The sequence below is a fragment of the Saimiri boliviensis genome, chromosome 12 (genome assembly GCF_048565385.1).
Source record: "Saimiri boliviensis isolate mSaiBol1 chromosome 12, mSaiBol1.pri, whole genome shotgun sequence".
NCBI lineage: Eukaryota > Metazoa > Chordata > Mammalia > Primates > Cebidae > Saimiri > Saimiri boliviensis.
Window position 1 is genome coordinate 21,220,199 of NC_133460.1, and position 22,852 is coordinate 21,243,050.

The following is a 22,852-nucleotide window of genomic DNA, read 5'->3' on the forward strand; positions in this document are numbered from 1 at the left end:
ATCCGACAGGTAAGCAGAAGCCAGATTCTGGACGGCTTTGAATGCTGAGCCACATGCGATTCCAGGGAAGCCACTGAAGGCCTAGGGATGCCTAAGGTGTGTGTTGGCCAAGTCACAGCAGTGACTGTAACAGGTGACACGTTGAGGGGAGAGGGTCTGCAGCTGGGGACTCCAGGTGGGTGATGCAGTCGGATAGGAGGGGACGGGGAATGGGACCAGGTTCACAGGGACTTCGAGGGGTGGGAAGGGCATCTTCCAGCATTCCCCTCCCCCTCCCCCCAGGTCGTCATGAAGGTTGAGGTCGTGTATGAGAAGCAGATGCTCTACCTCTACGTGCTGAGCGGCATCGGGGGGCTGCTGCTGCTGCTGCTGATTTTCATAGTGCTGTACAAGGTGGGTACCTCCAGAGTCACGGGCATTGCTGAGACAGCCAGGTGGGGAAAGGGGCCCTGGTGGGAGCCAGGGATGAGAATACCAAGCCAAGGAGCTTTAGAGCCAGGAGGCCTTAGCCTACTCCCTCCTTCAACAGAGAAGGCTACTGAGGTCCAAAGAACAAGTGAGGGCCAGGCGCCATGGCTCATACCTGTAGTTCCAGCACTTTGGAGGCCAAGGTAGGCAGATCACTGAGCCCAGGAGTTCAAGACCAGCCTGGGCAACATGGCAAGCATCTGCCTCTACAAAAAAATTTTTAAATTAGCAGGATGTGATGCCACCTACCTGTAGTCCCAGCTACTCAGGAGGCTCAGGTGGGAAGATCCCTTGAGCTCTGCAGGTCCAGGCTGCAGTGAGCCACGATGTTGCCACTGTGCTCCAGCCTGGGTGACAGAGCGAGAACCCGTCTCTCTCTCTCTCTCTCTCTCTCTCTCACACACACACACACACACACACACACACACACACACACACACAGAGCAAGAGAGGCTTTTCTACCATCATTTAGACCATCCCTGGCAGAGCCAGGACGAGGCATCCTGGGAGAGGAAAAGGAAGTGCCCCACATATGGAGGTCTTCCTGGCTGCGGGGCACTGTCCCAAGCACTGGGACACAGAGGTGCATGCCACAAACATGCTCCCTGCCATTATGGTGCTCACAGTCTAAGGGGGGACACAGGCAGCAGCAAGCAGAATTAGGGCTGCAAAGGGCCTGTGTTCCCTGGGACCTAGAGTCCAGGCGCCTCACTTAGGCTGAGGGAGGCCCAGCAGGCCTCCCAGGAGAGGTGGCATTTGAGATGGGATTTGAAGCCTGAGTAGAAGTTACAGATGAAGGCTGGGTACCATGGCTCACGCACGTAATCCCAGCACTTTGGGAGGCTGAGGCAGGCGGGTTACTTGAGTTCGGCAGTTCAAGATCACCCTGGCCAACATGGTAAAACCCCATCTCTACTAAAAATATAAAAATTAGGCCGGGCACGGTGGCTTATGCCTGAAATCCTAGCACTTCGGGAAGCCAAGGCGGGCGGATCACAAGGTCAAGAGATCCAGACCATCCTGGCCAACATGGTTAAACCCTGTTTCTACTAAAAATACAAAAATTAGCTGGGCGTGGTGGCATGCGCCTGTAGTCCCAGCTACTTGGGAGGCTGAGGCAGAAGAATTGCTTGAACCCGGGAGGCAGAGGTTGCTGTGAGCTGAGATCACGCCACTGCACTCCAGCCCAGGCAATAGATTGAGACTCCATCTCAAAAAAAAAAAAAAAAAAAAAAAGGAAAAAAGACATTATAGATGAAGAGTATTGGAGGGCAGATACTCCATCTAGAAAAACTCAAAGGTAGCAGAAAGGATAACACAACAAAGCAAAGGTTCTCTCTCTTGCACTCCCAGAGGGTTGTCATTAACAACATTTTGTTTATATTCCTCCAGGTGCTAATCTTATTGTTAATATTCATGTGTAAATGTGGGCATGAGGTGGCTCACATCTATAGTCCCAGCACTTTGGGAGGCCAAGGTGATAGGATGGCTTGAGGCCAGGAGTTCAAGACCAGCTTGGGCAACATAAGAAGAACCATCTCTACAAAAATAAATGCATCAGCTGGGCATGGGTGGTACATGCCTGTAGTTCACGATACTTGGGAGAAAGAGGGGGAAGATCGCGTGAGCCCAGGAGTTCGAGGCTGCAGTGAGCTATGATTGCACCGCTGCACTTCAGCCTGAGCGACAGAGATAGACCTCGTCTTTAAAAGTAAATTTAAGCCGGGCATGGTGGCACATGCCTGTAGTCCCAGCTACTCGGGAGGCTGAGGCTGGAAGATCACTTGAGCCCAGGAGTTCAGGGCTGTAGTGCGCTATGCCAATTGGGTGTCCACACTAAGTTCGGCATCAACATGGTGACCTCCTGGGAGCGAGGGACCACCAGGTTGCCGTGAGCCAAGATTACACCACTGCACTCCAGCCTGGGCCACAGAGCGAGACTCTGTCTCAAAATAATAATAACAATAATAACAATGAAAATATATAGAGAGACAAGAACCAAGCACAGTAGATGCCCCCCTACCCCATCCCCGGAGCAAACACCATGTGCCTGCGGAACCCTTGACTTATAAACATAAAAAGTATTCTCTGCTGGGTTCAGGGACCCACGCCTATAATCCCAGCACTTTGGGAGGCCAAGGCAGGTGGATTGCTTGAGGTCAGGAGTTCAAGACAAGTCTGGCCAACATGGTGAAACCCTGTCTGTACTAAAAATACAAAAATTAGCTGAGCGTGGTGGCAGACGCCTGTAATCCCAGCTACTTGGGAGGCTGAGGCAGGAGAATTGCTTGAGCCTGGGAGGCAGAGGTTGCAATGAGCCGAGAGCATGCCACTGCACTCCAGCCTGGGTGACAGAGCGAGACTCTGTCTCATAAAAAGAACACATACCCACATACACACACACAAAGCGTTCTTACATTTTCCTGGGGCCGAAATGCTCAGTGAAGTTTTTGCTCACTCAAATTTTGTGTTCATACAGGTTGGCTTCTTCAAACGGAACCTGAAGGAGATGATGGAGGCTGATGGAGGTGTACCAAATAGAATCCCTGCAGAAGACTCCAGGCAGCTGGCGTCCGAGGAAGAGGCCGGGGATCCAGGCTGCCTGAAGAACTTCCACGAAGAGGACACAGAGAGTGACAGCGGCAAGGACTGAGTCCAGGCCTGTGATGCGCAGAGGGTCCGGGACTGGACTCCGGACGCCCAGGGCCACTCTGCCTCTGCCTGCATTCCGCTGTGTGCCCCCGGGGGAGTCACTGTCCCTCACTGGGCCTCAGTTTCCCTATCTTGAACATGGGGCTCATGCCTGCCTGCCTCCTTTGCAGGCTCTTAGGGTGGACCTGCTGAGGGACTGGCCAGGAGGGCTGCAGAAGTGAGGACTTGTCATGACCAGACAGTCCTGGCTTCCACCAGCCTCTCTTGGTTCCTCTCCCTGGAAGAGAACATCTGCTCTAAATGTGGAGAAACTATAGTCTCAGGACCTAGGGACATTCCTGACCCTCACACCTTCCCTGGGAGGTCCACAGATGCCTCTACCCCCGAGAAACTGTCCCTGCGTGCTCCCCTGCACTGGAGCCCAGTCTCTTCTGCTGGCAGAAAGCAAATGTGACCCGTGTCATTGCATGACTGTGGCACACGCCTTGCTCCTGGCCAAAGACCAAATTCCTTGACATGCCTTCCAGCACCTTGCAAAATGAGACCCCTGCAGCCTTCCCCAGCCTCTTCCAGAGCTGTGCCGCCTCCCCGTCGAAGCTCCAGTGATACCAGCCTTTCTCTCAGGCCAGGCTCCTTCCTGTCTACCTGCGTTCATCCTGACAGCTCCCTCTGCCCAAACCTTCCCCCCTGCCACCCCTCCTTCTTTGGCCGGCAGATCCCAGCTCACACATGAGACTCGGTTGGGTTCCCAGGTCCTTCACACTTCCACCAGCCTGCACTTATCCCTCAAAGCACAGGTCATGTTTTTTCCCTGTTTAATGATTTACCTACTTAGCAGCTATCTCTCAGTGAACTCTGTGACGGTAGAGGCCATACTTGTCTTGTTCACCTTGGGATGCCTGCTGATATGTCAGGGCATGCAACATTTAGTAGGTGCTTGACACAATTTCACTGAATTAATGATGGAGCCTGTGGGAAGATATAGAAAAAGGGGCTGGGCTGGGCGCAGTGGCTCATATTTGTAATCCCAGCACCTTGGGAGGCCAAGGCAGGTGAATCACCTGAGGTCAGGAGTAAGTTTAAGACCAGCGTGGCCAACATGGTGAAACCCCATCTCTACTAAAAATACAAAAATAAGCCGGGTGCAGTGGATCATGCCTGTAATACCAGTACTTTGGGAGGCCAAGGCAGGAAGATCACAAGATCACACGTTCAAGACCAGCCTGGCCAACATGGTGAAACCCCATCTCTACTAAAAATACAAAAATTAAGTGTGGGTGGCGCTCGCCTGTAGTCCCAGCTACTTAGGAGGCTGTGGCACAAGAGTCGATGGAACCCAGGAGGTGGAGGTAGCAGTGAGCCAAGATTGCAACAGAGTGAGACTCTGTCTCAAAATAATAATAAAAAAAAAAAAGGCTGGGCATGGTGGTATGCGCCTATAGTCCCAGCTACTTAGGAGGCTGAGGTGGGAGAATTGCTTGAACCTGGGAGGCAGTGGTTGCAGTAAGCCAAGATTGCACCACTGCACTCCAGCCTAGGTGACAGAACAAGATTCCGTCTCAAGAAAAAAAAAAAAAGGCGGAGATGGGCCCATGGCCTCCCTACCCTTGGAGGCTCTGTCTCCCCAGGCTCTGCCCCTGCACTGGCTCCACACCCTCTCCCAGGACCCATCACACCTGTGCAGTGGCCGCCACAGAAAGGCTGAGCTCAAGGTGGGGGCCACGTTTGCTCACTCGGAGCCCAGTGCCGAGCACAGTGCCTGCACGTATTTACCCAATAAATAAATTCTGCCCAATTTTGTGATGTTTTTGTGTGGTGCAATATTGCAGCCCTGCTTAATTAAGTGAACATTTCTGGCTGGGCCCTGTGGCTCACACCTGTATGCCCAGCACTTTGGGAAACCAAGGCAGGAGGATCCTTTGAGGCCAGGAGTTTGAGACCAACCTGGGCAACATAGCAAAACTCTGTCTCTACAAAAAATTAAAATATAAAACTTAGACAAGGCTGATTGAACATACCTGTAGTCCCAGCTACTCAGGAGGCTGAGACAAAAGGATCATGGGAGCCCAAGAGGTCAAGGCTGCAGTGAGCTATGGTCACATCACTTCACTCCAGTCTGGGCCACAAAGCAAGACACTGCCTCCAAAATTTAAAAAAAGCCCAGGCATAGTGGCTCGCGCCTGTATAATCTCAGCACTTTGGGAGGCCTAGGTGGTTGGATCACCTGAGGTCAGGAGTTTGAGACCAGCCTGGACAACATGGTGAAACCCCATCTCTATTAAAAATACAAAAAAATTAGCTGGGTATGGTGGTGGGCAACTGTAGTCCCAGCTATTTGAGAGTCTGAGGCAGGAGAATCGCTTGAACCCAGGAGGTGGAGGTTGAAGTGGGCCAAGATCGTGCCATTGCACTCCAGTGTGGGTGACAAGAGCAAGACTCTGTCTTTAAAAAAAGAAAAAAAAAATGACGCCGGGCGTGGTGGCTGAAGCCTGTAATCCCAGCACTTTGGGAGGCCGAGGCGGGTGGATCACGAGGTCAAGAGATTGAGACCATCCTGGTCAACATGGTGAAACCCCATCTCTACTAAAATACAAAAAATTAGCTGGGCATGGTGGCGCATGCTTATAATCCCAGCTACTCAGGAGGCTGAGGCAAGAGAATTGCCTGAACCTAGGAGGCGGAGGTTGCGGTGAGCCGAGATCGTGCCATTGTACTCCAGCCTGGGCAACAGAGCAAGACTCCATTTCAAAAAAAAAAGATGGTCCCACTACATTGTTCAAGCTGGGCTCAAGTGATCCCAGCCTTCCAAAGTGCTGGGATTACAGGCATGAGCGACGTTGCCTGGCTTGGGTGTTCCTGTTTTTCATTTGTCTCCATTTTAACGTATATTTTGATAGATATGGACAGCTGTAATCCGTGTAAACAAAAGGTTTTTGGGAATCATATATAAAGAGAGACAGGGTCTTGCTTTGTCGCCCAGGCTGGAGTGCAGTGGTGATATCTTGGCTCACTGCAACCTCCATCTCTTGGGTTCAAGCCATTCTCCTGCCTCAGTCTCCTGGGTAGCTGGGATTACAGGCACATGCCACCATGCCCAGCTAGTTTTTGTATGTTTAGTAGAGACAGGGTTTCACCACGTTGGTCAGGCTGGTCTTGAACTCCTGACCTCAAATGAATCCAGAACAGGGCCTGACATAAAGCACTCAAGAAACACTGGGTGAGTGACTAGAGACTGACTTATGTTTCTGATATCTACCAATACTTTTATGTGCTTAAAACCTTTTTTTTCTTTCCTTTCTTGCATTGGAATAAAATTTTTTATTTGTTTTTATTTATTTTTTGAGACTGTGTCTCACTCTGTCACCCAGTCTGGAGTGCATTGGCGCAATCTCAGCTCACTGCAACCTCCGCTCCCCTCCATCCCCACGCAGGTAGGTCTCCCTACCTCGTGATCCACCTGCCTTGGCCTCCCAAAGTTCTGGGATTACAGGCATGAGCCACCGTGCCCGGCCATGGGACCTTGTCTCTAAAAAATAAAACAAGACAAATAACCCAGCTATATATGCTTCAGAGCTGTTGTGAGCATTGAGCATTGAGTGAGCAGCACCTGTAAACTGCTGCGCACTGTCGTAGCACTAAGCACTTGATAGTGGTAGTGGAGAGAAATGGTTTATGTGTGCAGGTGGTAGAGTGGAAAGCGTCATGCTGGACTCAGGTCAAGAGACGGCTGTGCAGGTGCAACCCTCCCACTAGCTTGCCACGTGAGCTTGGGGGAGACACATGCCCTCTTGGGGTTAGGTCCACACCACCTGGGTGGAGATGGAGGTGCCTCTGGAGCTGTCATGGCAGACGGGGTGGGTCCAAGCAGTTAAGCCCCACCCTTATTTGCCCTGGTTTTGTATACATGGGTACAGACCACATTATCAATTAAGCACCCTAGGCACTGTGCCCAGGGCCTCCCATCCTCTAAGGGCCTACAAACGTGTTTAGAAGCTGAAAAAAGTCAACTCCAAAATGTGAAAACCAAATAGATTGAGTTAGGTGTGATGCTAAAAATTGACAAAAATAAATATAAATACTAAAAAAAAAAAAAGAAAGAAAATTTGGCTGGGCGTGGTGGCTCATGCTTGTAATCCCAACATTTTGGGAGGCCGAGGCGGGCAGATCATATGAGGTCAGGAGTTTCAGACCAGCCTGGCCAACGTGGCGAAACCCTGTCTCTACTTAAGGTACAAAAATTACCTGTATGTGGTGATGCACACCTGTAGTCCCAGCTACTCCAGAGGCTGAGGCAGGAGAATCTCTTGAACCCGGGAGGTAGAGGTTGCAGTGAGCTGAGATGGCACAACTGCGTTCCAGCCTAGACAAGAGCTAAACTCCATCTTTAAAAAAAAAAAAAAAATAAATAAATAAATATATATATATTTTAAAAAATAAATATATATATGTGTGTGTATATATATATGTATATATATATATATATATATATATATATATATATATATACACACACATAAAATAGCTGAGTGATTTCCCAAGGTGTGGCCGGTCCTCTTCATCTAAGGTCACAACTGGCCACACTCCACAACCCCCCAGACTCATCCATGGCACTAACTCTCCATCCATTCTGAGGGGTTAGGAAGGCCGAAGCTTGACTGGGAAAGGAAAGCAAGGTAAAGGGGGCGGAAGGGGCAGGTGGGCCCACCAATAGGTACGGGGCCCTAAAAAGGTATAAGAGCCACTGCAATCAGACTGGCATGGTGGGAGGGCTTAGGGGCCAGAGCAGTTGTCCAGTCCTCACACCTGATCAAATATGTACCCCGCTGTGGGGGTGGGGTTGGAACTGCAGACACCTGCTGTGGCTCTGCACAGGGTGGTGGCTAGAGTTCCGGTTGTGAGACAGGGAGGGTGGGCAGCCGGGTGCCGGGAGCTAGGGAAAGATGGAAAACAGGCTCTAGGCCAGGGTCTGTTTTCTGGCCCAAGGACAGACCCTCTGTTTAGGAAGCAGGATCTCCGCAAAGTTGAGGGCTTGGCTTCTGCATTCCTCCCACATCGGACCCACTCGGTTTGTCCAGCATTCAAAGCATGGGACATGAACTTGGGCAGATGCGAGTGAATTACGTCTTCTGAGCCACAGATTATAAGATTACAGTACAACACTGACTATAAAAGCACTACCAAGCCAGATGCAGTGACTCTCACCTGTAATCCTAGCACTTTGGGAGGCTGGGGGAGTGGGGGGTGGGGATCACCTGAGGTCAGGAGTTTGAGAGCAGCCTGACCAACATGGTGAAACTCCATCTCTACCAAAAATACAAAATTAGCCAGGCATGGTGGCACAACCTTGTAATCCCAGCTACTCAAGAGGCTGAGGCAGGAGAATCACTTGAACCCGGGAGGCGGAAGTTGCAGCGAGCTGAGATCCCACCAATGCACTCCAGCCTGGGCAACAAGAGCAAAACTGTCTCAAAAAATTTAAAAAATAAAATAAAAGCACTTCCAGGTGGCCAACACACTCACAGTCCCAGCTTCTCTGGAAGCTGAGGCAGGGAGATCACTTGAGCCCAGGAGTTCTGGGCTGCCATGAGCCATGCCGGGTGTCTGCACTAAGTTCAGCAGCAATATGGTGACCTCCTGGGAGTGAGGGGCCACCAGGTTCCCTGAGGAGGAGTAAACAATCCTAGGTGGGAAACAGAGCAGGTCAAAACTCCCATACAAGACTGCATCTGTGAATAGCCACTGCACTTCAGCCTGAGTGGAACAGCAAGACTTCATTCCTAAAAACTTTTTTTTTTTTTTTGAGATGGAGCCTTACTCTGTCGCCCAGGCTGGAGTATAGTGGTGCAATCTCAGCTCACTGCAACCTCTGCCTCCCTGGTTCAAGCATTTCTCCTGCCTCAGCCTCCTGAGTAGCTGGGGCTACAGGTGCACACCACCACACCTAGCTAATTTTTGTATTTTTAGTAGAGACAGTGCTTCACCATATTGGCCGGAATGGTTTCTATCTCCTGACCTCGTGGTCCACCCATCTCAACCTCCCAAAGTGCTGGGATTACAGGTATGAGCCACTGTGCCCAGCCAAAATTTTTAAAAAGAAAAAAACACTTCCACACCAGGAGTGGCGGCTCACGCCTGTAGTCCCAACACTTTGGAAGACTGAGATGGGCGGATCACTTGAGGCCAGCAGTTCAAGACCGGCCTGGCAAATATAGTAAAACCTCATCTCTACTAAAAATACAAAATTTAGCCAGTGTGTCGTCAGGCACCTGTAATCCCAGCTACTCAGGAGGCTGAGGCAGGACAATTGCTTGAGCCTGGGAGGTGGAGGTTGCTGTAAGCAGTGATCGGGCCACTGCACTCCAGCCTGGGCAACAAAGCAACACTCCCATCTCAAACAGAAAAAAAAAAAAAACACTTACAGCCAGGAGCGGTGGCCTGAGGCAACACAGTGAAACCCTCCCTGTTTTTTTTGTTGTTGTTGTTTTTTAAGGAGTCTCGCTCTTCTGCCCAGCCTGGAGTGCAGTGGTGCGATCTCCGCTCACTGCAACCTCTGCCTCCTGGTTTCAAGCAATTCTCCTGCCTCAGCCTCCCAGGTAGCTGGGATTACAGGCGGCCACCACCACACCAGGCTGATTTTTTTTATTTTTATTTTTAGTAGAGACGGGGTTTCACCATGTTGGCCAGGCCAGTCGAGACCCCCTTTCTAACAGCAGCAGCAGCAAAGCACTTCCTAGATAAGGCCCTGACAGTTCCCAGCTACGACTGGTGTCTCTTGCTGCCCAGGGCACTGTCCACACACACATTTTAAGGACAAGTCTCATTTATCACATAAAGGTTTTTATTGAACTCAAACTCAGGGGCTCCAAAGCCTGAGGAAGACAAAGGAGGCTGGGGTTTGCGGGCAGAGGCCCAGGCCCCACCCCGGGGCCCCACTCCCCACCCCACCTACCCTTTACCCGCTCCTGACTCAAAGAGGGTCTCAGCAGCTACCAATCTAAGCTACCCCATTCTAATTAGGTAACCCCCTACCCTCCCCCCTCCCTGTTCTAGCACGTTGCCAAGCCAGGCACCTACCGAAGAGCCCTGGCTGAGGCCAGCCCTCCACTGACCTCTCTCCATTTCTCTCAGGGCCTCCCTTCAACCCATTTCCCGCCAAGTCTCCAGGGTATGTCACTTCCTCCACCCTGGCCCTCTTCTTCCAGCATCCTCAGCTCCTCCATTCTACTGTGGCTTCTCCATTATCCTCCCTAAAGGTTCCTCTAGCTCCCTGGCCCCTTATCTTCTGCCCATGCCTCCCACTCCTGCTGGGGCCCCAGGTCAGCGCCGGCCCGCCGCGTGGGTCCGCTGGTGGCGGATGAGGTCAGAGCTCTGTGAGAAGGCCTTTCCGCAGTCATCGCACTTGTAGGGCCGCTCGCCGCTGTGGACCCGGTGATGCTGCAGCAGCGTGGAGGAGCGGCAGAAGCCCTTCCCGCACACGGCGCACCTGTAGGGCCGCTCGCCCGTGTGGGAGCGCTGGTGCTGGATGAGCGTGGAAGAGCGATTGAAGGTCTTGCCGCAGTCGGGGCAGCTGTAGGTGCGGCCTGGCAGGTGGGTGCGGGCGTGGATGGCCAGCACCGAGCTCTGGCCAAAGCGCTTGCCGCACTCAGGGCACTTGAAGGGCTTCTCCCGGGCGTGGCTGCGGGCATGGGGGATAAGGGCCGACCGCTGGGAGAAGCTCTTGCCGCAGATGCCACAGCTGAAGGGCCTCTGCCCGGTGTGCACCCTCTGATGGCTACGCAGGGATGAGTTCTGGCTATAGCACTTGCCGCACTCAGTGCAGCTGTAGGGCCGCTCGTGGCTGTGGGTGCGCTGGTGTCGCAGGAGGTAGGAGCTGTCGCCGAAGGCCTTGCCACAATGTGGGCACTTGTAGGGCTTCTGGCCAGAGTGAGTGCGCTGGTGGCGAAGCAAGTAAGAGCTGTCAGCGAAGGCCTTGCCGCAACGGGGACACTTGTAGGGCCGCTCGCCCGTGTGGGTGCGCTGGTGTTTGATGAGGTCAGAGCTCTGAGAGAAGGCCTTGCTGCAGACCTCACATTTGTAGGGCTTCTCACCCGTGTGGATGCGCTGGTGCTGGATCAGGGTGGAGCCCCGCCCGAAGCTCTTTCCGCAGATGCCACAGATGTTAGGCCGAGGGCCCTGCCCCGCCCTGGCCCGGCCACCCCGCCGGCCTGGACCTCGAAGGGCTCCTGAAAGACCCAAGGGATTCTGAAGCATCTCAAATTGTGGTGTAGACAGCAGGGCCCCTGTGGGCATCTCAAAAGGTGGCCCTATGGGCAGGCCCCCGGTGGGCTGCTCCCCAAACCCCTGAGTGAAGGAGTCCAGGGGGTGAACTCCTAAGGAGATATTCAAGGGACTTTTTTCCTCAGGATTCAGAAGCACCTCTTCACCTTCCTGGAATTTGGAACTTTGAGCTTCAAATTCTGGGGTTTGGGTTTTGAACTCAGGGTTCTGGGGTTCATATCTAGAACTCTCAGATTCATAGCCAGGGCTCCGGGGTTCATAGCCAGGGCTCCGGGGTTCATAGCTCGGGCTCTTGGGTTCATAGCCAGGGCTTTGGGGTTCATACCTAGGGCTCTGGGATTCAAACTCAGGGCTCTGAGAATCTGATTCAGGGCTTCTGGGTGCAAACTCAGGGCTTGGGGGCACAAGCGCAGGGCTTCGGGATTCAAAACCCGGGCTTTCAGGCTCAAATCTGGGGCTTTGGGGTTCAAACTCCGGGCTTTGTGGCTCAAACCCAGGGCTCTGGGGTTCAAGTCCAAAAGGTATCTCTTCGACTTCATAGTCCCCAGTGCCTTCTTGCTGAGAAATTTCCTCTTCATTCTCACTCATGTTGCCTGCAGGATCAAAGAATTACAGAAAAATCCAGATGGTGTGGGACCTGGAAGGTCATTTGGTCCCTTAGCAGCCACATACCTCCCCCCTCACAAGCAGCGTCGCTGGCCCCTAGACAGGTGCTGAAATTCCCTTGCCCCCCTCAGCTGACCCAGACACCCCAGTCTCCGGCGCCCCCATCTCCAAGTCCCAGGTGTACTAGCCCCGTGCCCTCGCTCCCTCCCTGGAGCCACAGCCCCTTCTCCTGCACGAAGGTCCACTCCTTGGATGGGCGCTCCCTCCTCACCTCCGAGAGACCCTTCGGGGCTCCTCATTTCGTCAGAACTCTGAACATCCTGGGGCTCCAGGCCCCATGGCGACGCCTCCCGCTCCATCCCCGCGGGCTCCCAGTGCGGCGGCGGCGGCGGCGGCGGCGGCGGCGATGGTGGCCGATCCTGCGACCCGGCCTGGGTTCCCTGAGCCCCGGGCCCCCGACCGCCGCTCGCCCGCTCAGCACTGCCCAGGGGACGCGGCGGCCCAGCCGGGGCCCCCGAGGCCGGACGTCTTGACCCCGGGCCTCTCCCTTGCGCCGGGCCCCTCCCCTGTCCGCGGCCCCGCCCCCTCCCAAGGTCTCGGCTTCCCGGTGGCCCTCACCAGCCCCCGGGCGTCGCGGCCTCTGGGATGAGAGGCTTCGCGACCCGCCCCGCCGCCCCCAGACCCCGCTCCCGTCCGGACCCCCGCCGTCTGGCCCCCGGCCTCGGGCTGGGCAGCGCTGTCCAACGGCCGCCCGGCCCCCCTCCCCCGCACAGGAAGTGTCCGTCCGCGGCCAGGTCCCCCAGCCGGCTCGCTCCGCGGCCTCTCTAGGAGCCGCTGGAGGTGGAAACTCGTTGGCATTAACCCCGGGCGAGAGGGCCCCGGCCTGGGGGTGGGCGAGGACCCGGCGCCCTGGAGCCCGCGGGGCTGCCGGGGCAGTGTGTGTGCCTATGTTCTAGGTCTCCGTCCCTCCAGAGGCCCGTCTGTCCATCTCCCGGGCCCCGCGTCGTCGGTGCGTGTGGCCAAGGGCGAGGCGACAAGCGAGACCAAGGTCAGCGAGAAGAGCGACGCTTCCCGGCGCCAGTGGGGGCGGTGTCTAACTCCCTCCCCGACCGGGCCTCCGGGTCAGCTCCGGGCGCGCCTCGGGAACAGAGATGGACTCCCCTTGGCCTCGCCGAGTCCCTGGGCCTGAGACCCCCTCCTGGAACTCCGCTCCCCACCACCTGCACGCCCACTGCCGTTCCCCCGGCCCCCGCCCCGCTCTGCTCTCCCGATCCCCCTCCTCCCTCCGCGAGGGCTAGGATCGTTGCCAAGGAGACAATCCCGCCCCGGTTCCCAGAGGCACCGCTTCTCCGCCCCAGGAAGCCCGGCGGTTGGCCGATGGGCTCCTGCTCTCTCCGCCCCGCCTCCTGCAACCCTGCGGACGGCGGGGCGCTAATGGTAGCCAGGGAACGCCAGGCGCCTTGCTGATTGGCCGGGGTCGCTCCGGTCGGTCCGCCTTCCCGGTCCGCCAGAAGAGCCTGCAGGAGGTAGTGAGAGAGTGGTGCCTCAGGCGTCTCCCCTCCAGCCGGACCTGTCCCTTCAAAACTTTTCCCGCCCCCACTTACCCTCCATTATGTTTTATGAAAACGAGGAGATACGAGGATAGACACCCATCCCCCTTGTCTGCCCCACACCCCTTGCCTCTCGCCTCCACCTTCCCCAGCGCCTGAGTTTAACTCAGTACTTGGCAGTCTTAGTCCCTAGTTCCCGGATTTCCTCACAGGGAGGCAGGATTCCTTCCAGGTGAGCGTGATACAGAGGAGAAATGGACAGAGAGAACCATCCGGTCTTCGAGGCATCTAACAACGCTCCAGTCTCATATCTGACTCGAATGGAGGCTTGCCGAGGAAGGGAACCTGAGAAACACTGCCTCGGGTGCAGCTTTGAATTGAGAAAGTGAGCCTGGACAGACGACTTAATGTCATCCAGTTCTTGTCTTCTGGCTACCCTTCGTGCTGAAACAAGTTGGGCAGCGTTCTTGACAGTTAATGAGCCTGATGCCCCTGTATGATGCAGCAGCCACGGATCGTGTTTTTCTGTGGCCTACCCAGACAAACGAAAGGAGGAGCCTGGAAGGAAGGATGGCCTCTTCTATTCTCTTGAAAAGGGATAAGAACAAGAACTTGGAGAAGGCAAAGTGGTAAAAAGTGGAGAGCGGCAGGGCGCGGTGGCTCACGCCTGTAATCCCAGCACTTTGGGAGGCCAAGGTGAGTGGATCACTTGAGGTCAGGAGTTCAAGACCAGCCTGACCAACATGGAGAACCCCGTGTCTACTAAAAATACAAAAATTAGCCAGGTGTGGTAGCACATGTCTGTAATCCCAGCTACTTGTGAAGCAGGAGAATCACTTGAATCTGGGAGGTGGAGGTTGTGGTGAGCCAAGAGCACCATTACACTCCAGCCTGGGCAACAAGAGCGAAACTTCGTCTCAAAAAAAGAAAAGAAAAAAGAAATAAAGGCGTACAAATAAAATGACAAGAGCTCATCCCACAAATGAAGTGGGGCGGGAGAGAACTTTCTGCCCTCCGGAGGAACAGCTTCCAGCTCCATAGCTGTCTCCCATCCCAATGTCTGTTTGTCCTAAAACCTTTGCCAATAATGGTCCAGCGCTAGAGCCCAAACAGGCAGAACAGCCTACAAAGTCTCTTTCACAAGACACTTTTCTCTGACATCCAACTTGTTGATCCACCAAAATTCACACAGGAGAGCAGCCACACCCTAAAAATGGGTGTCAAGGCCTCCAGCCACAGCTCTGACACTGTCCACTGCCTGCACTCTTATTATGGGCCACAAGTCCAGGTGTAGCAGAAATTGAGCCAAGACTTCAAGCTGCTCCGGCACCAGCATCTCCACGTGCAAATTCACCCTCACTGGCACCTGGAATAAGAGTGGCTCATTTCCATCCAGCCTCCTCAAGCACCAGGTGCCATCTATGCACAGGGACTTCACAAGGAAGCCAGCCTCCACCTGACACACAACCACAGCATTGAGAGGCTCCAAGCCCAGGAAAGCCTCTGATAAGGCTGCACCTTGACCCAACACCAACTAATCCAAGGCAAGAGAAACTTGGGAGTCCACTGGCCTTGTCCTACCTCTGCATCCATGAGGATGAGGCCTGCACATGTCCTGAGTTAGGTGGTCACTGTGTCCACAGCATTATCTCCTGGCATGCACAGCACTAGGGCAGAGCCATTCAGTGTGCAGCCAAGGCTTACGGTCCAGCCAATGTGGTCAATGCTGCAGGCTAGAGAGAGCCCTCACAGACATTCTCAGTGAGAGGAGCTTCCGTATGCACTGCTCCCTTCCTGAATGCGAAGGACCAGCCCTCTTAAAGGTCTTCCATCCAATGCTAGAAGACATGGCCCAGTATATTGAGCATGATCATAGGTACCCAGAAAGAGAGCAGATATGCCACAGGGGAAGATATGCCAACAGAGAAATGGAGACCTCTCCATACTCAGAGACTTCTAGGTAGTAATCATGGCACCTTTAATTGGCAAATTCAGGGCCAAGATCTGCCAGAGATCTTGTCGGTCTGGGCTGAGAACTGATGTTGCAAGCTGGGCTTTCCCCAGCGTGTGCTGAGGGTTAGGGGAGGGGACTGGGATGTACACTGGGAGTTAAACCCTGGTATAAAGGTAGCTCCTACTGCCAAATTGCCTCTTTTCACCCCGTGTGCCCCGCTGTTCTTCCTTTGGGAAGAACAGAGAAATGGAGGACTTTGTGTATGCCCTGGGACCAACCACTACTCTTGCAACATTAAGAGCAGTTAGAAAATAATGTTTTGTTCCCAGCAGTGGTTCTCTCAAACTTTCACAGGCATAAAATTCCATCCCTGGAGACTGTGATTTAATAGATGAGGAACAGAGCCCAGAGAGCAGCTAATTTTTTTTTTTTTTTTTTTTTTTTTAAGACAAAGTCTCTCTCACCCAGGTTGCAGTGCAGTGGTGCAATCTCGGCTCATTGCAACTTCCGCCTCTTGAGTCCAAGCAATTCTCCTGCCTCAGCCTCCCAAGTAGCTAGGACTACAGGCGCATGCCACCACACCGGGCTAATATTTGTAATTTTAGTAGAGACGGGATTTCACCATATTGGTCAGGCTGATCTTGAACTCCCGATCTCAGGTGATTGACTTGCCTTGGCCTCCTGAAGTGCTGGGACTGCAGGCGTGAGCCACCATGCCCGGTGGGAGTAGCTACGTTTTTAAAAGATACTCAGCCAGGCCCTACCTCTAGGTGGAAATATCTATGCTAGGAACTGAGAAGCTGAGAATGGGGTGGGCTGAGGCTTGAAGCTTTCACAACACTAAAAAAATTGATGAAATGGTGGAAAGTTGGGTCATGAGAGCAGGAAACAGAAGGGTCAGATCTGGCTTCTGGGCTCTAAAAAAGCTTTGCAACCTTCAAAGCACTGGGAGACCTCAAGGTAGTAATCATGGCACCTTTAATTGGCAAACTCGGGGCCAAGATCTGGCTGTCCGTCTGGGCTGAGAACTGGTGTTGCAAGCTGGGCTTTCCCCGGGCTGTGCTGAGGGTTAGGGAAGGGGACTGGGATGTACACTGGGAATTAAAACCTGGTACAAAGGTAGCTCCTACTACCAAGGTGTCTCTTCCAAACCCGTGTGCCCCTGTGATAAGGTGGCACACAAGTCAACCTGCCCCAGAAAAGCTCAGAGAGGGCAGACCTTGGTGGGGTCGGATTAGAGAAGAGGTTGGAATGAATCAGTTCATTACTTTACTTGGCACCTGAACAATGTCTTTTCTCCAAAACTTCTACCTCCTTTCAGGTGGTAAATCGGGTTTCTTCCTCCCTGGGTAGGCCAGAGAAGGCTGAGCTGGGTGACAGGCCAGAGTGCACAGGCCAAAGAGGTCACAGGCCCTTGCTCCCCTCGGGCAGGTGTTGTCCTGACCAGAAACAGGGCAGGAGCTGCCCATGGCTGGACTCTGCCCACAGAGGAATTAGTGGTAGATGGATAATGGAGTAGTGAGGTGATGGGATTCCATGCAGAGCTTGGGAATACAGATGGGAATGGTTGCTGCTGGCTACAAATCTAACACCAGGTGTTCCTGGCCTAGCCCCTTCTACCCATGATGGTACATACTTAAAAGACAGTAAAGATGGCTCATACCTAAAGACAGGAAAGATGCAAGGCCTGTTTTGACAGAGACATGGGTTCAAGAAATACCTCCCTTTCTTCTTTGCTGTACTTTAAGGTAAACGTCAGAAACACTAAAAGCAAGCCATGCTGAATGGCAAGTGTTGCTTGGACAGGAGCTGATGAGATGAGTGGCCGGGCCACAGGAAGTTGGGAGTTCTGGCTCCAGCCCAACTCCCAACAACTGCGATTTTATGGGAGCCTCGGTGGACTTGCCAAGTCTTTGGATTTTCATGAGATGCCAGAAACCTGGATTTTGGTGCAAAATAATCTTTTAAATCTTCACCATTAATTTATATCACTTAAAAACACTGCCTGGGCCCAAATCAATACAGCAACTGCAGGCCAGATCCAGTATGGGGCCACTGGTTTTTAGCTTGTGCAGTAAAAAGACAATGGAGGCCAGTGCGATAGCTCACGCCTGTGATCCCAGCACTTTGGGAGGCCAAAGTGGGCAAATTGCTTGAACCCAGGGGTTTGAGACCAGCCTGAGCAACACAGTGGGAACCCCATCTCTGCAAAAACATTTAAAAATTAGCTGGGCATAGTGTTGCTCACCTGTAGTACCAGCCATCTGGGACACCAGGGCAGGAGGATTCCTTGAGCCCAGCAGGTCTAGGCTACAGTGAGCCCAGTTCATGCCACTGCATTCCAGCCTGGGTGATGGAGCAAGACGCTGTCTTAAAAATAAATAAACAGCCAGGCACAGTGGCTCACGCCTGTAATCCCAGCACTTTGGGAGGCCGAGGCAGGTGGATCACAAGGTCAATAGATCGAGACCATCCTGGCCAACATGGTGAAACCCCATCTCTACTAAAAAAAAAAAAAAAAAAAAAAACAAAAAAAAAAAAACAGCTGGGTGTGGTGGTGCCTGCCTGTAGTCCCAGCTACTTGGGAGGCTGAGGCAGGAGCATTGCTTGAACCCGGGAGGTGGAGGTTGTAGTGAGCCAAGCTCAAGCCACTGCAGCCTGGCACCTGGTGACAGAGCAAGACTCTGTCTTTAAATAAATAAATAAATAAATAAAATAAACAAACAATGGGTATTGTGTTCTAGGAGGGTCAAAGAGTAAGAAAAGCCCAGGCGAGTTGGCTCACTCCTGTATTCACAACACTTTGGGAGGCTGAGGCCGGTGGATCACCTGAGGTCAGGAGTTTGAGACCAGCCTGACCAACATGGTAAAACCCCGTCTCTACTAAAAATACAAAAAAATTACCTGGGCATAGTGGCAGGCACCTGTAATCCTAGCTACTCGGGAGGCTGAGGCAGGGAGAATCACTTGAACCCAGGAGGAGGAGGTTTCAGTGAGATCGCACCATTGCACTTCAGCCTGGGCAACAAGAGTGAAACTTCATCTCAAAAAATTAAAAAAGAAAAAAAAAAGACAATAGGTAAAACAAGGTTCTTCTCTATCTCAATCCTGTTAGCATCTCTGGGCTGAGAAACAGCTTTTGCTGTTTCACCCCAGAGCCAGCTCTTGCCGGGGATTCTAGGACCTCCCTGCAGGCTGCTGCAGAGATTCAGGCCCCTGAGCCCATCTCAGGCCTCCCTCAATGTCTAGATCACACCTGGTCACCCACACTCCTGGAATATCTCTGGGTATAACTGGAAGCCCACAGGCAGGTCCAGATCCCCATGGCCAGGGGTCAGGGTCACAGACAGCCCCTCAGGGCGCCGGCCCCTGCGCCCACCGCCCCCAGGCCGATGGACCCGCTGGTGCTTGGCCATGCCTGTCTTCAGGCTGAAGCAACGGCCACACTGCGGGCAGCTGCAGGGTTTCTCCCCTGTGTGGATGCGCAGGTGCGAAATCAGCGCTGTGCGGCGCAGGAAGGCCCGGCCACACTCGGGACAGCGGTGGGGCCGCTCCCCACGATGGATGGCCCGGTGTTTGCTCAGGGAGGAAGCGTGGCTGAAGCCCTTGCCGCAGTCCGCGCAGTAGAAGGGCTTCTCGCCCCTGTGGCTGTAGACGTGCTCCAGCAGCGTGGAGCGCCAGGCGAAGCTCTTCCCGCACACGTAGCAGCCATGACGCTGGTCCGCTCGTGGGACAGGGGGGTGGGCAAAGAAACGGGGGTGACTCCGGCGCCGCGCCTTGGATGGCTGCTCCAACCCGCCAAAGGGGCCTTGGGGAGCCTTCAGCCCAGGAGGCCTTGTGGCCACAGGGAGGGGTTTCTCCAGAGCTCCCGTCCCTTCCCTTTGTCTTTCCTCTTCCTTGTTTCTGGAATCTGCTGGGAGATAAGGAGAGGAGAGTTCAGCCTCGGCTCATCCTGGTCCTTGAATCCCACACCCCGTGTGGACAGGGACAGGCCTACTGGATCCCCGGCTGCCCCTGGGACCCAGTACAGGCAGGAGAGCAAGGAGTGACACTTGTTCCTCAGCTACAGAGCCAGACAGAGGCGGAAGGGAGGAAACAGTCCATTCCGCCTCGGGCCTGGGGAAATATCACTGTGGGGAACATCTGGGCCTGATCCGGAAGGAGGAGCAGACACCTGGGGATATTCCAGGCAACAGGAACAGTACCAAAAAAGGCAGAATCAGGCAGGCATGGCCAAGTTCAGTGGGGCTGGACAATCTGCAAAGGCTGAGGCAAGAACTGAAGGAAGGAAATGAGGGGGCTGGATGCACCTGCGTGCTGGAAGACGGTGGGGATGGGTCGTGATGTGGAGGCAGAGTCAACAGAGCTTAGATGCTGGGCGCAGTGGCTCAAGCCTGGAATCCCAAGGCTTTGGGAGGCCGAGATGGAGGATTGCTAGAGTTCAAGACCAGCCTGGGCAACACAGCAAAACCTCTGCCCCTTAAAAAAAAATTTTTTTTTATTAAAAGGAGAAAAAAAAACAGACAGGCGTGGTGGTGGCTGCCTTTACAGTCTTAGCTACTCTGGAGGCCCACGCAGCAGGATTGCTTGAGCCCAGGAGTTCGAGGCTGCAGTGAGCTATGATGGCGCCACTGCACTCAGCCTCGGCAACAGAGACCCTGTCTCTGAAACAAAAACACCAAAAAAGAAAAAAAAAAAAAAAAGCCCCCAGAGTGTAGTGACTAGTGACCACCCAGAGGTGAGGACGCAGAAGCAGGTATGGCAGGGCCAGAGCCCCCATCGCAGCCCTTTTCTAGGGGGCAGCCAGGAGCCAGGCAGGGGCAAAGCCTCCTGGCTGCAGTTGAGAAGGCAGTTCAGAGACCAAACTGCTAAACAGGTAGCTGGAGTTGGCAGAGGACACCAGGATAGGTCAGGAACAGAGAAGTCCCCACGGGACTGAGCACCCATACTCCACCTGGGTCCGCTTCTGTCGGATGCTTAGCCACCTCCGGATCCTGGGCAGCAGGACCCCACAGTTCGGCCTCCTCCTCCACCCAAGAGATGAAGGCCGGCTTGCTGCCTCCGACTCCTGGGGGAGAAGAACGCATATCCCACGCTGCGGGGAAGCCGCATGCCCGGCCGCGGTGCCCCCCACTCCCCGCGCAGCTCCCTGAGGCGCGGCAGGGCTTGTGGGGGCGCAAGGCCAAGGCGAGCAGGTGGGACTCTCACCGAGCACGCCCAGGTGGCTGTAGGTTTCCCGCATCACGTCTCGGTACAGGGCCCTCTGCACGGGGCGCAGACAGCCCCACTCCTCCCGGGAGAAGTACACGGCCACGTCCCCGAAGCTCACGGCCCCAGACTTCCTGCACTCGGGCCCGGCCCTGTTTGGGTCCCAGGAAGGGAGCGTGGCCAGAGGCGGCGCCATGGGGACTGTCAGCGCCGGCAACGGATCGGTCGCCTTCCCTGGCCGCGCCTAGGCCTGCGTAACCTCCCGCGTCCGAGAACGCCTCCTCGGCCCGGGCTCAAGGGAAGGAGAGAAGTCACTACAGTCCCCGCTAGAGGGGATGGAAACTAAGGTTCGATGGCTGCGAGTCCATAATCAGAATTGGATGATGTCTTCAAAAAACGGCGGCAGCAGGACCGCTCGACCTTTGCCCCTGCGCAATTCTGCTCACGACGACGCCCTCCGCCCCCTATTTCTGGGCCGTGTTCTCTCCTTGCCCTAATCCAAAATGGCCGCGGCGGCTACAAGCACCGGCCTTAAAAACCAGCTGCGCATGCTCCGGCCCCGCCCGTTGAGGCGGTACAGCCCAGAGCTCCGCCCGGGTTTGCAGGAACAAAGGAGCGCCCCACGGAAGGGGTGTCCTCGTGAACTCACGTTAGTTTTTGTCTCTGGACATTTTTATAATCGGGCTCCAGCCCATCATTCTCTCGTTTTGTCCTCGTTATCTCAGAAACACGGCAACAGCAGTCTCTTCCCAATGTTGAGAGTAAAAAGTGTGAACCCAGAAATTCCGAGACTTATCTCAGTTAATTTAGAAAGTTTATTTCGCCAAGGTTGAGGACGCGTCAGTGACAGCCTCAGAAAGTCCTCACGACATGTGCCCAAGATGGTCGGGCAAAGCTCAGTTTTATACATTTTAGGGAGTCATGAGACATCTGTGTATGTAAGAAGTACATTGGTTCTGTCTGGAAAGGCCGGGCCTTTTGAGACAGGATTATGCTCTTGTTGCCCAGGCTATAGTGCAATGGCATGATCTCAGCTCACTGCAACATCCACCTTCCAGGTTCAAGCGATTCTTCTGCCTCAGCCTCCTGAGTAGCTGTGACTACAGGCGTGCACCATAATGCACCCGGCTAATTTTGTATTTTTAGTAGAGATGGGGTTTCACTATGTTGGTCAGGCTGGTCTCGAACTCCTGAAATCAGGTGATCCACCCACCTCGGCCTCCCAGAGTGCTGGGATTATAGGCTTGTGTCACTGCACTTGGCCAAGAACGATCAATTTTTTTTTTTTTTTTTTTTTTTTTTTTTGAGACGGCGTTTTTGCTCTTGTTACCCAGGTTGGAGTGCAATGGCATGATCTCGGCTCACCGCAACCTCCGCCTCCTGGGTTCAAGCAATTCTCCTGCCTCAGCCTCCTGAGTAGCTGGGATTACAGGCACGCACCACCATGCCCAGCTAATGTTTTGTATTTTTAGTAGAGACTGGGTTTCACCATGTTGACCAGGATGGTCTCGATCTCTTGACCTCGTCATCCACCCGCCTCGGCCTCCCAAAGTGCTGGGATTACAAGCTTGAGCCACCGCGCCTGGCCAAGAACGATCAATTTTAAAGGAAATGACAGGACGAAGAAAACCTGGCTAGGGTGGTAAATTTTCAAGGAGAGTCACTAGGGGATATACGGGAGGGGGCATCAGACATGTGGAAGATATGGATTACTTTGTTAAGTATGTCTATTCTGGTCCCTTGTGGCCTCTAAGGGCTATTTTCTCACGCTGGGGAGAGGAAGCAACAAGTCTGGGAGAGATACAAGGATTCGGTGTTGCCCAGTGAGTGTGGTCTCAGCCCTAGGTCTCCCAGGCCTCTGAGGGACACAAGAGAAAACTGAAAATCTCCCTTAAAAGCAATGACATTTTGTCTCTTGCAGTGCCCACCCCTTGGCATGGTACCTGTCACCACAGGCTAGAAGAGCTCTGGGAGATGCTGGAAGCTCCCTTAGGGATCTGGACCCTCCTAGGAAGGAACCAGGGGCAGAGTTTTCACTCTTGGAGGTCAGCCTCTGAGGCCCATGTCACCAGGCCAGTGGATCCACTGATGGGCCTCTAGGTCAAGCATTGTCCACAGTGGGTCCAGGCGGAGGAGC

The 22,852-nt window shown here is 53.9% G+C and overlaps 3 protein-coding genes and 1 long non-coding RNA gene across 7 annotated transcripts in view; 1 reads left to right on the plus strand and 3 right to left on the minus strand.

Moving 5' to 3' along the window:
- The window catches only part of ITGAL (integrin subunit alpha L), a 55,542-nt gene extending 48,890 nt beyond the window's left edge, over nucleotides 1-6,652 (plus strand). The window contains exons 30-31 of one of the 2 annotated variants that reach the window (XM_003930073.4): nucleotides 283-393; nucleotides 2,948-6,648. In XM_003930073.4, the coding sequence (XP_003930122.1) occupies nucleotides 283-393; nucleotides 2,948-3,121 (285 nt within the window). In that variant the 3' untranslated portion in view covers nucleotides 3,122-6,648. Of the gene's footprint in view, nucleotides 1-282; nucleotides 394-2,947 lie in introns of both variants that reach the window. The other variant, XM_074382024.1, reaches the window with a different exon arrangement.
- On the minus strand, nucleotides 393-7,498 carry LOC141580554 (uncharacterized). Its single transcript, XR_012512769.1, has 3 exons — nucleotides 7,363-7,498; nucleotides 2,886-2,968; nucleotides 393-815 (listed from the first exon to the last, which is right to left on the minus strand). It is a non-coding gene; the product is annotated as an uncharacterized LOC141580554 (long non-coding RNA).
- A 1,857-nt stretch (nucleotides 7,499-9,355) lies between these two features.
- Nucleotides 9,356-13,450, minus strand: ZNF768 (zinc finger protein 768). Its single transcript, XM_039477771.2, has 2 exons — nucleotides 12,275-13,450; nucleotides 9,356-11,990 (listed from the first exon to the last, which is right to left on the minus strand). Exons 1-2 carry the CDS (start codon nucleotides 12,360-12,362, stop codon nucleotides 10,438-10,440), a joined length of 1,641 nt encoding a protein of 546 aa, XP_039333705.1. The 5' UTR covers nucleotides 12,363-13,450; the 3' UTR covers nucleotides 9,356-10,437.
- A 3,018-nt stretch (nucleotides 13,451-16,468) lies between these two features.
- Nucleotides 16,469-21,411, minus strand: ZNF747 (zinc finger protein 747). 3 transcript variants are annotated; one of them, XM_010340856.3, is made up of 3 exons: nucleotides 20,716-21,411; nucleotides 20,462-20,575; nucleotides 16,469-19,417 (listed from the first exon to the last, which is right to left on the minus strand). In XM_010340856.3, the coding sequence occupies exons 1-3, from the start codon at nucleotides 20,909-20,911 to the stop codon at nucleotides 18,768-18,770; spliced, it is 960 nt and encodes a 319-aa protein (XP_010339158.3). In that variant the 5' UTR covers nucleotides 20,912-21,411; the 3' UTR covers nucleotides 16,469-18,767. The 3 variants fall into 3 exon arrangements, with proteins under 3 accessions (XP_010339158.3, XP_039333707.2, XP_074238126.1); XM_039477773.2 differs by having other exon boundaries at nucleotides 16,469-19,420; XM_074382025.1 differs by lacking the exon at nucleotides 20,462-20,575 and having other exon boundaries at nucleotides 16,469-19,420.
- Nucleotides 21,412-22,852: the final 1,441 nt, after the last annotated feature.

Excerpts from the sequence above, each read along its gene's own strand:
- ZNF747 (XM_039477773.2), bottom strand. The coding sequence starts at position 20,911 with ATGGCGCCGCCTCTGGCCACGCTCCCTTCCTGGGACCCAAACAGGGCC. Across the intron at positions 20,576-20,715 it reads CAGCCACCTGGGCGTGCTCG|GAGTCGGAGGCAGCAAGCCG; the intron begins GTGAGAGTCCCA and ends CTTCTCCCCCAG. Across the intron at positions 19,421-20,461 it reads TCCGACAGAAGCGGACCCAG|CAGATTCCAGAAACAAGGAA; the intron begins GTGGAGTATGGG and ends CTTATCTCCCAG.
- ZNF768 (XM_039477771.2), bottom strand. The coding sequence starts at position 12,362 with ATGGAGCGGGAGGCGTCGCCATGGGGCCTGGAGCCCCAGGATGTTCAG. Across the intron at positions 11,991-12,274 it reads CCCCGAAGGGTCTCTCGGAG|GCAACATGAGTGAGAATGAA; the intron begins GTGAGGAGGGAG and ends TTGATCCTGCAG.